Raw genomic sequence first — 13,292 nt, 5'->3', positions numbered from 1 at the left:
GTGGCTCGAATGGCTCGAAACTGTCAAAACGACATCGTTTTGCTGCCAAAACGACGCAAAACAACGTCGTTTTGACAGTTTCGAGCCATTTGAGCCACACATTTTGTGGCCCTCAAACATTATTCAAAAATTTATTGCCAAAAACTTTTCTTTAAAAAGTTACACAAACAGGGCTTTTTAACTTGCAAGGAAACCAAAACCACTACACTACACTCCTGTACTCATCAAACCACTTAAGTCTATTTTGACAATAATAAATAAAAAAAAAATAATTTATTAATTTTTAAAAAAAATTACCATCACAATGTAATTTAAATAAATCAATAAATTAATTTTTTTTTTAATTGTCAAAATAAGCCTTAACCTGACTCCATCAGAACCGGCAGAACGGCCAACTGTCAGTCGCCAACCAAACAGCAGCAGCCGAGTCACTTACCGTCAACTCCCAGTTCCCAGTCAATAACAAAAACAAAAACGTCGTCGAGCGTAACTGAACGCACACCTCCAAGTCCAAACCAAAGCCCCTCCGCATTCAAATTTTAAATCCAAATTCTCGGATAAGCCCCCACCATCTCTCTCTCTCTCTCTCTCTCTCTACTCTCAGTTGCAGAGCTGTCCAGAATTGCCTTCTAGGGTTCCAATTTCTCTCTCCTCTCTCGTCTTCCCCAACTCAGGTAAGCCTCCCCTTCCTCTCTCTGTGTATAGGTGTATATATATATTGCTTACATATCTGTGTACTTGCTCGCAAGTTGTAATCTTTCAACCTTATTTCAACTTAAATTTACTGTAATTGTTTCGATTTTTTATTTTCAGTTTTTCTTAATTTTTTTAGATTTTAGTTGTGCTGTCGATGTGGTGAAATGGGTATTTGTGTGTCTACAGAAAGATTGAGGTTTTGGATGGTTTAAGCTGGTTTTCTTTTGTGGAACCCTAATTTGGTGCTCAGAAGCTTGGGAATTGAGGGGATTTATTTATTTATTTATAAATTGGGAGGTTAAGGAATGGTTGAGGGGGATAGAGAGAGTAATGGTGTTAGGGAAGACTGTGGTGGTGGGGTTATGGAGTGGAGTGGTGATGCAATGAATGGGTTTGCTACCGGAGTTGAAAATGGGGTTGTTGGTGATGGGAACTCTGCTGGGTTGTCTTGTAATGGTTTTCGGACGTACAAGAGGCGAAGGCATGCTAAGATGGGTAGTTCAGAGACCAAATTGGCTGAAGATGGGAAGATTGCTGCAGATTCAGTCAATCAACTCCAGGATAAGGTTCGTTTGCTTCTTCGAACAATCCAAGCCACTGTCCCCATGCTTGATGTCTATGAATTTATGGATGTGTTTGTAAATGAGTTGTTCTTTATGCTTTGATTTATTTTTATTATTATTATTACTTTTTTGATATCTTTCTTAATTCTGTTTTGGAATTTTGTGTAATTGTAAATTTTAAGATTTAGGAATGCAACAAAAGTATGGTGAATTGCTTTCAATTGAGTAGGAAACTGAAATGAATAATCTAAAACCATACTGAAATTCCAAAACCCTGAACAATTCTCGTGATTTTTGATGAAAAGTTAAACATTGGGTATTTAGTTTGAAATGTGGCTAAGTGTGCTACATTATTACAAAGGTCATGTTTGGCTTTTTTTGTGCAATTGTCAACCATTTAGCTACAAAATTGAACTTTTTTTTGATATAATAAATGATGATATAGGTTCTAACATGTTTCTGAGCCATTTTTTTTTTTTGGTTTACATGGTAATGGATTAATTATAAGTGACAAAAGGTGTGAAAATGAAATTATGTCGGAAACTTCTATCCTTCAGTTAGAGAAGTTGTGACAAGCACATCTTTTTCTTAGCCTTAGGGTTGACTGTTGGCATCTAAATTAGAGAACTCAACTCATCATTGGTGTCATTATCTGGTTTTTGTTCACACTAAATCAGGCCTGGTACACATGTCCATCTATTCTACAATAGGGAGAGGTGAACTAAATGTTTATCTTTGGTGTCAATATTAGCATTATCTCGGAGTTAGAAGCCCGTTATACACAATACACCCCTTCAGATGGTGAGATAGTGAAAGTAGTATTTCATGTAATATATTTTCATACGTGTTTACCTCAAAAAACTTGGAAAGTAAGTATGTAAACTAAAAGCTTGCTAGAATAAAGTGGTAAAATGGTAAAATTTGATGAAGAAGAGAGTAACTTCATTTTGTTATCCATGTTTGTGGTGCCTTTATCTAGAGAACCTGGATATAGTAATGGCTACAGATCAACAATAGTGTTTGTTTCAATGTGTATGAGAACAGCTTTGTATTGTTTCTGAAAACAGAAACTTGCTAGAACATCTTTTTAACTTTTGATTGCTCGGTTGGCCTCCATCTTGTTACAGGCTGCTTATATTTTTGTCTCATCAAGACTTTTAAAAAGTTCAGAGTTTTGCTACTGATTTATTTGAACTTTTCTTGATGCCTGCTCTCATGTCTTTTTCTTCTCTATCTTTCTCTTGTTATTGGCCTGTCTTCTTTTGTACACTTCTTCTAAATGCTGAATATAGTAATTGGGTTGGATTTTTTTCGCTGCCATGGATGAAAAGAAAATTGCTTGCCCTCTTTAATATTAAAAGTAATTTTTTAAGCCAGTGCATAAGAACTATTATGTCTTGAACTAAGTCTGAGTATCAAAATGAATTCCTCGATAAACTACAAAGAATTATGTAGAACTCATCATAAGCTTTTAGTGTTCATGACTATGACATGCTACTTGTGAGCCGTTCGGGGTTGTTTTTTTTAGTGCCTTTTTGCCTTTTGAATTTTTTTATAGAATCTAAAAAAGCTGATGCGTTAGGGAAGTTGAGTGGCTTTTTGGCTTTTTTAGTTGATGACAATTAGGTTTTTTTTTTTTTGGGACTTATTTAGCCAAAAAGCTGGCTGTTTTAGAACACCCCAAGCAACCAAAGCTTTTAGTGATCATGTCTAAGAACATGCTACCTGTAAATGTCGTAATGTTTGTCAATTTTTTTTTCTTTTTATATGTTAAGAAGTTCTTTAATTAAAATTTCTTGCTTTTTGCTTGTTCAATGTGAACTTATTTTATTTATACTGATAGTGTTTATTCTGTTTAAAATAAAACTGATCATGTTTAATGTTTATTACTCAATCTCATGATGATTCTGTTGAGGATCTTTATTGAATGTGCTTGATATTGTGTATTGTTATATTTGGGCGGCTAGTTCTGGGTTTACTCAAGATGTTTTATGAGTTGCTATTTAGATGCACTAGTTATGCATCCATTTGTCTGGAGTTGATATAGATTTATGATTTTACAAAATATTCAGGACAGTTTTCTACAATCAATGTTTGCAGATGTTTTTGCTTTATAGATGTTCATAACATTCTGTCAAGTAAAAGTTCTATTTCATTGAGCTGTTTATAGATTATTTAGTTGAACTCAATCCATGAATGCTTATTATCTCTCTTTCCTTGTGTGGGTTTCTTTCTCTACTTGAGCTTTTTGTTTGAAATACTGTTGTTTGTAGGACAGAACTCGAACTTTCAGTAATCAATTGGCACCAACTTGCAAACAGTGGATGTTGCACACCGTTAATGTCTTTTGAGACAAAGTTCACTGAACATACTATATGTTATTGCCTGATAGACATCTGTTAGATGTCCATACATTATTTCGTTCCTGTTGTGTTGAAAAAAATATCGTTGAAGGTCATTTGGGTAGTTGTTGAAAAAAATGGATAGGTTTGCTAGTATTATTTGTCATCAATGTCTTCTTTTGTTATTTGTACCTTAGTAGCAGGAATCGTTCATGTTGCTCACGATTCTTCCTTAGAAGCGCTATTCTGCACTTCTGACTCAGATTCGCGAGTTTGATGCTAGAGAAACGCGAATTTGATCACGAATCTGTCTTCTTCTCAGTCAAAGCTACATCACGGGCCATTGCAAACCTTCATAGGCCATCGCAGACTTCTCCCTTCCTCTTCGTTGGTCTTCGCGAGTTGCACACAGGTCATTGCGACTTCTCTCTCGTTGGTCTTCGCGACATCTCTCTCTCTCTTTGCAAGTGGTTCACAACTTCTCTCTCCCTCTTCGCTGGGCATTGCGACTCGTCTCTCTCTCTCTCTCTCTCTCTCTCTGATCTTACTTCTCTTCTTAGGTTATATAGATATAAAGATAGATATATATGTAATATGTGTGTATATATATTTTTATTTATGTTTTTATAATTTATACTTACATTTACATATGTATATATATGTTTTTATTTATATATTATATATAACCTTTAAAATTATATATATTTGTTTTAATTTATATATTATATATTGCCTTTATAAATTTATGTGTATTTATTTATATTATATTTATTAAATTAATGTTATTATGCTATTTTTGTAAGAAAATAACATAAAACAAATAATTTTTAACAAAAATATTTTATAATAAATAGATAAAAAGTAATAAAAATATTTTAGAATAAATGAATTTTTTTTTTAATAAAAGTATATAATTAGAATATTTTAACATATGATTTTTTATACTTTTTATTTATTTATAACGTATATAGTTCCATAAAAAATATTATCTTACAATATATTTTTATATATTATTTAAAATATATACAAACGCTTTGAACTAACGATTCTTGAAATGTCTACGATTCCACGCTCTCGCTCGCTCTCCCGCTTCGTGCAAGCTACTCGGCTTTCTTATCCGAATACATCCTAATCTAGTTATTGAGGTTTCTTAGATGTTCCTATCTGCAGAAGTGATAATATAAGCTCATTTACATGTGTAATTTCAAAAACTTATTTTGAAAAATTATTTTGTTCATATTCCGTTGTAAAATTAGGAGAATTATGGGGAGGGACAACAATGACATCTCTATTTTTGTGGCTAAAATAATTAGCTATTTGATATCAATTTTGTTGAAATAAAAAATTTCTGTTGAATGACCTTTAGATGGGTGTTTAATAAGATGGATAGGTTAGCCATTTTAAGTTAACATCAACCTCATCCGTTCTTTTTGCATTCGTTGGCTGGTTAGCTTCTTCTTCTTCTTCTTCTTCTTTTAATTTTAATTTTTATTATAAATTATCTTAATTCATGCCAATCTAGTAATCTTGGTTTTAACTTTTCATAGATAAATGTAAGTTCATTTGCAATATTATTTTCAAAGCTTTATTTTATTGGATATTTATTTTTTATTTTACTGAGAAAAATTAGGAAAACTTTAGAAGCCACAGCAATAATTTTTCTCTGGCTACTGTATATGGGTGTGTGTGGCAAAATGTAGTTGGTGAGAGGAAATAGCAAGAGGTAAAGGTCGTTTGGTCTTGTCATGTTCTCCTTAATTCTTGTTGCAGTGATCTGTAAATATTTGCAGTGAAGAAATTTGATTTCATTTAGTAAATAATATTGCATTGAACATCAGGAGAAACTTAAAGTTAAAAAAATGTGAGAGATGTGTCTATAGATTGTATTCAAATTATGAGTAATTGATGAAAGATGTTTTCACATTTTCTCTATTCAATGCATTCTCTGAGTATTCTTTTACTCCCTTTTCCCCCTTGTTCTTTTCATAACCTATATTTATGTTATTTGCTTCCTGCAGACAGTAGAACCATTGCAAGACAGGGTGCTACATAGTTGTTCTTGTGAGCAGGTTAGTCATCCTAGGATGGACTCACTTCCTTCAGATGACTGCCAGCTGATCCGGTGGAGGAATATTGTTTTAGAACAAATGAATCAATCTTTTTGTGAGAGTGAAGGTGGTTTACAGGGATGCATCCAAGAGGCACTTAAGCTTCATCCAGTAAGTGGTTGCAGAACTGCAGCTAAGGTATGTCACCAGAATGTCATGGGTTTAGATGATCTTAGTAGGCTTATGATTAATTTTCCTTTTTTAATTTTATTTTCATCTAAAAATTTTGGTTTTCCTTCTACTGTGGTTTGGTTTGCAGCAACCTGTTCATTCTTGTGATGATAGCCACAAATGCCCTTCACAAACAGGGCAGATGGTTAATGGAACCCATTATGGCTCTAGAGGGAAAGTGGGCATAATGTCCAATGGATCCCTAAGTGAATCAAACTGTACAAATGCTGATCTATGTAGATGTGCTTTCATTGACATTGTTATGTCGGAAAAGTTTGCTCAACTATGTAGCCTGCTCTTGGAAAATTTTCAAGGGATAAAAGTTGACAGCATTTTGGACGTTAGTATTATAAACTCAAGGATGAAAGAAGGAGCTTATGAAAGGTCACCTATTCTCTTTCATTCAGATATGCAACAGGTAATTTTTTTTTATCCTTCCATGATTCAGTTAATGAAATATTCATGTTTCTCTTTGTGCTTGTATCGATTAAGTGTTAGATTAGTTGTTGATTCTATGATTTGTTGTAGTAGCATGATTTGGAAATGTAATAGCAATTAGGGATTATATATCCAAGTTTCCAATAGTGTTTTTCCTTCCAATTTTTTTTCCTTTGTTGTTTCTAGGGATCCTTAATGTTGAAAAAGAACTGATATTTTAATGTAGTATTTATTGTGATGTTTTCTCATCCTTTTAGAAGAGATTGATTATTCATTTCTTTATCAGCTTTTCATTGAATAGTTGTTTTGAACTCTTTCATGAAGTATATATGTATTCTTTATTGAATTTCTTGTATGTTGCGGAGTCCACAAAACACTTAAATCCAATGAACTTTGCTCCACAGAACACTATGCATAGAAATGATATGTTATTGTGCCTTCTTAAAAAACTGTGGAACTGTTCAACAAATTGTCATTTATTTTCGTAAAATGTTTCTTTTAGTGTAATTATTTATGTTCTGTATATTGCTCAGCATTAATTTGCAGTTCCTTGGTTTAGTTTTGTATTTCATTTAGTGGGTTTTTGTACTGCTCTATTGATCCATTCTTGAGAATTCCCTTTGTATGGCCTGGGGGAGACATAATGTTATCATCATGGTTACTTTGTCTGGCTTACGCAGCAATTTCATTGTTCATTTACACATGGGACACCACAATAGGGATGTTATCTTGCACGATTTCTTTTTCTTTTGCACTTTTTTTCGTTTTTTGATCTCACACCCAATATTTTAAAGCCTTGGAACAAACTAGAAAAGGGATTGGGTCAGGGGTCACCAGTCATTAGTGCAATTGATGAGGCAACCAGAATTGTACTGTGATGTCACAATGACATCATTAATATGTTTAGTTATTTTCATAATTTTAAACAAATTATAGATTAGAATTTTTTGATGAATATTTCTAGAGTTCAATAGATTACACTGACTAGACGATGTTGTCATGTATGCCAACAATGTAGAGACAGTGGAATAATGGCAAAAACCACAATGTACAAATTTATGGTACGTTACATGCAGACTGCAGTATAACGTTAACTCTTATCAACCACCACTGACTGACATGCACTAATTGTCTAGTGCACACAGAACTCTATTTTCTATTCTTGTACCAAGGCCATTGTTGATGTGGTAGGTATAATATGAGTTATTCATGATACATGAAGCTGAATTTTTTGTGTTAGATGCATAGGTGTATCTAATCAGATCATGGGTTAGCCAAAACTAGAAAAGCATAAGAAGGGGAAAATTAGAAAAATTTTAACTTGTGTAGTGGGATTGTGATGATCATGGGCTTATCAAAACATCAAAAAAGTGCTAAGGGGAAAAATTAAAATTTAACAGAAATGGCGCGATAAAGGGAAAAAGTTACATTTGAAGGTTAAATGTTGGTCTAATTTAGTTACAATTTATTTGGTAAATACTTTGTTAATCTTAATCATAGAAACATATGAGAATATGAGAGATAGAGGGAGAGACAGAAAGAAGCCAACCTCTCAGTTGCTGTCTAGCAGGTGTTTCCTTTGCAAGAGAACCCATGAAGTCACAATTGCTGCTGTACACAAGAGGTGTGATGTGAGGCTTCGAGCTTGGGCAGTGTTTTGGAGTTGGGGCTGAACTGGATATGCCCTAAAATCTTATATTTATGTTAGTTGATTGCTTTTGTGGTGAACTGCAAATGTGTTTTGCAGATAGATGGTTCAAGAGGTGGTCTTAGTGCTTCTTACAAATTGTAAAGGTTTCAATGTAGCAATACTTTTTGTGAGTTTGCCTGTCATCCCTTTTTTTGATTTGTTCCCTGCTTTACTAGTTGAACCACAGTTTGGGTTTAAAAACATTCAGTGCCCCTGACGCATTTGGAGTTAAGACTAACTTCCACGGGTGCAGGCCATTGCTTGCAATCCACGTGTGTGGGGAAGTCCTGGATGATTTCTACCCGAGACTTCTTGAGTTTGTGTCTTAGTCAATTGTTGCTATTTTGGTATTTAAGGGGCAATAGTACAACCTTAGGATGTGTTTACATGTATGTCAGTCAAAAGATCTATGCTGTTCTTCCCTCATATATAAAGTAAATTTAAACATTCTAGTACTTGTATATCTTATGAAGATTGTTACAATTATATGACAATGTGAAACAATTACTATATTTTTGGGGCACCTTGGAATTCTGATGCTGATTACAATTATAAAATTTAAAATGTCATATGATAATGCCTGGAGGGACCTCATTAAATAGCGTGTCAGGCCTTGCCTTGTTCTATTGTCTTCTAGATTTTTGTTTCCATCATGAGATATTTTTCATCTCATGGCAATAACACAATAGATGAATGTGCCACTATTTTGTTTTTTGGAAGTATGGAATTTGTTGTTATCATTGTCATCTGTATTAAACTGAATTTAATAACTTATGTCAGGTAGTGAATATATTTAATTTAGTATTTTTTTATACAAGAGAATTTATGAAGTTATTTTATTTTATTTTATTTTTGAAGTTACAGTGATAGAATTTGCAAAAAATTATAATTTATTATAATTTTATTTTGGTTTATTTTACCCTTGATGTCGTATAAACATAGCACATTGGGCACAAAATACATATTTACTGACACACATAGTGTATGATGCTGACTTTCTATTTTCTGTATGTGTACAATTTTTTTTCCTAATTCTACTTTTGTCAATTGTCATTAACTTTAATAGAAATGTTTTATATATCTTTTTTATCTGTCTCATTGTTTATGAATCTTTAACCTACATAGCCCTCTCAGATTGCATACATGTTTCACCACTAGTCTAAAGTGGTTTCAGAAAATGTTGGATATAGAATTCCCATATGATTGATGGTTGCTAGTTTTGAATTGTCCATGCTTTATAATGTTTAAACAATATCCAAATTTGGATGTAATTTTATTGGCAATTTTAAAAGCTGTTTCCACTTTCTTATGTAATTACTTAGTATTTAGTAATAAGATCATACAAAAAGGTTTTTAATTAATGGGATATTATTTCTTCTGACCTAGGACTTGATTTAGTTCATAGAGATAGTGGCATAAATGGCAATCAGTTAACAAGATTTGCTGTGAGTTAGTTTCTGATTCTTCATAAAGTTGTTATAAATGCAATTTAGCATATGAGGTCTATTTAACTTGAAGAACTTTCAATACTAGTAACTGATATGATTGCTTGCTGGAACACCATTTCTTATTTCAGATGTTGGAAATCTAATGGTTTCATACAACATTAGTTTCCTGTGACCCTCATTAAATTTCTTGAAATTCCTTGCAAATGCTGAGTATGATGTTATGAAACTGATAGCAGCTATTGAATCAAAAAAAGGTGAAGGATGGATGAAATTCTGCTAAAAGGGTGTGAGGGGTTTGTCTTGCACTGTTAATTATAATGGTAGAGATAAAATGGTTGGAGTGGAGGGAGGGTGACGAAGGGTTAATCGGCAACAGTTGCCTTTGTCTTTACTGTGGAGTTCAAGGTGGACTTTAGTTTAGAGTTCAGAAATAGTTGTTTAAGAGCAAGTCTTACATAGAATTAGACAGTGAGAGGATTGCTTCCTATTAGAACCTGTTCCATTGTTAGAAGTTTTGGAGTTTTTTTTATATGATGGGGATTTTGGTCAGTGATTTATGAACTGTTGAATTGTACAAGATTAGCTCCAACTTTCAATCTTTTGATGGAAAGATAATAAAATTTAAAAACTTTCATTTCGTGATGATGAATGGGATTGGGCAGTTTGCTATGTTTTTCTGTACATCTGTAAATTGACTCTCTTGAATTCATATGTCATGCCTAATTTTATGTGACTCATTTGATCTGGAATGTACTCTAGCCTGGCTAGGCCAGTCATGTTCCTTAATTGGTCTATGGTTATTATGTTGTCCTGACTATTGTAGTTTTGAACTTTTGATTGAGATATCTACCTCCACTATTTAGATGGGTGACTTCGGAGAGTGGGGATAAATGGTGTTTGTGGACTTGTTTTTGTCGAAGTTTGGATATCAGATTTGTGGCATTGCATATTGATGTATAATTCTTTGAGAAGCACAACAGTAGCAAGTAGTGAGGTATTTAATATGAATAGGGTTTTAATTGTGATACAGTTGGCTTATTTTGATATCTCAACAAATTTGATGATGTAAAAGCTTCGAGCTTGCAACCTTTATCTAGATGTGTTTTTGAAGTCCAAGGATTGCAAACTTGTTTTGTACTTTTACTTTACCATAGCTAAATAGTCCATCACATGTGAAACTTCTGAAAGACAAGCTACCATTACCAAACATATACTTTTATGTTAACAGAACTGTTTTAGTTGCTAAATAACGTTTGTAGCTGAGTTTGTTGCGTAGAATGGGAACATACAAACTAACCATGTAAATGGGAATGCATGTCATTACTAAATTCATATTGAGGTTATTGTCTTATGTTGCCTCATTAATGAAAATATAATCCTTTGTCTTGTGCCTTACTGTCTTAAACCTGAATAATTTTTACAGTTGTGGACAAAGCTTCAAAAAGTTGGTGCTGATATGGTTTCTCTTGCAAAGAGCCTTTCGGATAAGTCTAGGACTTCTTATCATGAACAGGTAAAGCCCTAAAAATGAACTTACTTGCTGATGCTGCTCTTACTTTGTGCAACTGCTTGACTTTATTTCTATGAGGATTTAATGCTTTGCGTGTATGATGGTTTGTTCACGAGACGTTTGTCTCAATCAAAAATCTTTTCATTCGCTCCCCCTCATGTTGGATGTGCATATGTAGAAAGTAGATTCTGGGAAATGTTGCTTGGAACTCCCAGAGCCACATCACTCTCTTTCTTTATCTCTCTCCTGCTGTCACAATTAAGCAGTTCATAAGATAAAACGGATTTGGTTCATCTAAGCAAGCTTTATTTGGAAGCATTATACTGCAAAAAGTACATTTATCCTTAGTTTTTGATGATAACTAACTATTCATTTTATTGAACGTTTTGTTTCCTGCTCTAGTTTTTTATTTTTTTATTTTTTTTTATTGGTTAATATTGTTTGCTGTTTGAACTTGTTAGATATTTGATGTTTTGGACATTGGGAGTATTGACAAAAAAAAAAAAGTCCTAAATCATTTCTTGGATTGTTGTTTTAACCTTTTGATTAGATTTTGCTTTTAGATCTGGTGACTTGGTGCTGAACAAGATATATTTGCTTCTTGTTATTAATAGCAGTTTCTTACTGAAGAATCGGACTTGCAAAGTAAACTAGACCTAACAGAGGCCTGTGGTGTGTACAAAGTCTCTGTTTGCCGGCGCTGTGGAGAAAAGGCAGATGGAAGGGAATGTCTGGTGTGTGATTCATGTGAAGAGATGTACCATGTTTCTTGCATTGAGCCTGCTATTGAAGAAATTCCCTTAAAAAGTTGGTACTGTGCCAAGTGCACCGTCAATGGCATTGAATCGCCCCATGACAATTGTGTGGTGTGTGAGAAACTAAATGCCTCTAGACCTGCAAACAATGGGGTTGGAGATGATGATCTGACAAATGAAGACACAGAACTTGAAGAGAATTCAAATGGTTTAGTAGAACATGGGCTCCAACTATCAAAAGGAGGAAAAAATATACACCGCTGCTACTTTTGTCAGTGTGTGGTAGACAATGGTGAAAAATTCAAGGTTTGTGGCCATCCCTACTGCCCTCACAAGTACTACCATGTGAAATGTTTGACACCTAAGCAGTTGGGCACGTATGGTCCGTGTTGGTACTGCCCTTCTTGTCTGTGTCGAGCTTGCCTCACTGACCAAGACGATGAAAAGATTGTTCTATGTGATGTCTGCGATCATGCATACCACATCTATTGTATGCAGCCTCCGCGTGATTCGGTTCCCAGAGGGAAATGGTTTTGCAAAAAATGTGGTGCTGGGATTAGGCAAATACGCAAGGTGAAAAAGGCATATAAGAATGTTCAAAATAAATTGAAAAAGAGCAGTGAAGATGGAAGCGGAGCATTTGAGAATCCTGAAAACAAACAGAAAGAGAGCGAAGAATTGATTAATAAATCTGGTGGAGTGGACATGCTTCTTACTGCTGCCAAAACTTTAAATTATGAGGAGAAAATGGCAGCAATTGAGATGAAGAATTGAAAAAGGAACTAGACATTTTGGGGAGGCAATGACCTAAGAAAATATTGACCCTGTACAAGTATCTCCCAGTATAGAAATATGTTTTTGTTGCATATTTCAGAGCACTAATCATTTGGTAGGCTGTAAACTGTGTTAGACTTGGCTGACTTTTTGGACACATAACTCAGTGGCAAGATAAGATTCTGCAAATGTAAAAATTTTTGGTCGGTGGCATGTAAAACTATGATGGGAAGTTAAAGGGATTCTAGAGCAGTGAGACCAATTTGATGTTAGTGAACCCAACAGCTAGTGTTGAGCATGCTTTGGGGTTTTTGTATTTTGTAATACATATCTTTGCTAGGGATATATATATGAGAATATCTAAAGGCAATTTGTTGTAAAATGAAGATTCCTAAATGACCCTTTCTTCTTGATAAGCAAGGTGGAGTGTCACGATCCGAACTCGCTCCTATGGGTTAAGGCTATAACCGGCCAGTAATCACGAGATTACTTACGGCTTCAAACCAAATAAGACAAAACTCATCAGAGTAAAGGGGCTAAACGGAAGCAAATTTAAAACTTTGTTCATAGAGCCGTGTTTATATGCACATCATAACAATCCACGTTCACATATGTTAATAACTCACTATAGAAAGTATAGTAGCATAAGGTCCTGTACAGACAGGATTATTCAAATCTAAGTCAGCCAAACAAAATTATAAACAGACGTACTCAAAGACTTCGCCAACATGACAATATAAAACAAAACGACAAAAAGGTGAAAACGAGTTTCGTGCGTGAGACGCAAAAGCTGACTC

At 34.1% G+C, this 13,292-nt stretch overlaps 1 protein-coding gene across 5 annotated transcripts; it reads left to right on the top strand.

The window, feature by feature from the left end:
* Window positions 1-458: 458 nt before the first annotated feature.
* On the top strand, window positions 459-12,877 carry LOC114305426 (RING/FYVE/PHD-type zinc finger family protein). Of its 5 annotated transcripts, none has more exons than XM_028250496.2 (6): window positions 459-674; window positions 883-1,262; window positions 5,620-5,847; window positions 5,969-6,298; window positions 10,880-10,969; window positions 11,581-12,877. In XM_028250496.2, the coding sequence occupies exons 2-6, from the start codon at window positions 1,002-1,004 to the stop codon at window positions 12,493-12,495; spliced, it is 1,824 nt and encodes a 607-aa protein (XP_028106297.2). In that variant the 5' UTR covers window positions 459-674; window positions 883-1,001; the 3' UTR covers window positions 12,496-12,877. The 5 variants fall into 5 exon arrangements, with proteins under 5 accessions (XP_028106297.2, XP_082730741.1, XP_028106301.2 ...); XM_082874615.1 differs by having other exon boundaries at window positions 471-674; window positions 833-1,262; window positions 11,584-12,877; XM_028250500.2 differs by having other exon boundaries at window positions 493-674; window positions 11,584-12,877.
* Window positions 12,878-13,292: the final 415 nt, after the last annotated feature.

This window comes from Camellia sinensis, chromosome 6 (genome assembly GCF_055761805.1).
Source record: "Camellia sinensis isolate YWXY chromosome 6, ASM5576180v1, whole genome shotgun sequence".
NCBI lineage: Eukaryota > Viridiplantae > Streptophyta > Magnoliopsida > Ericales > Theaceae > Camellia > Camellia sinensis.
Note: the sequence above shows the minus strand (reverse complement) of the source record. Positions and strands in the feature narration are given on the sequence as shown.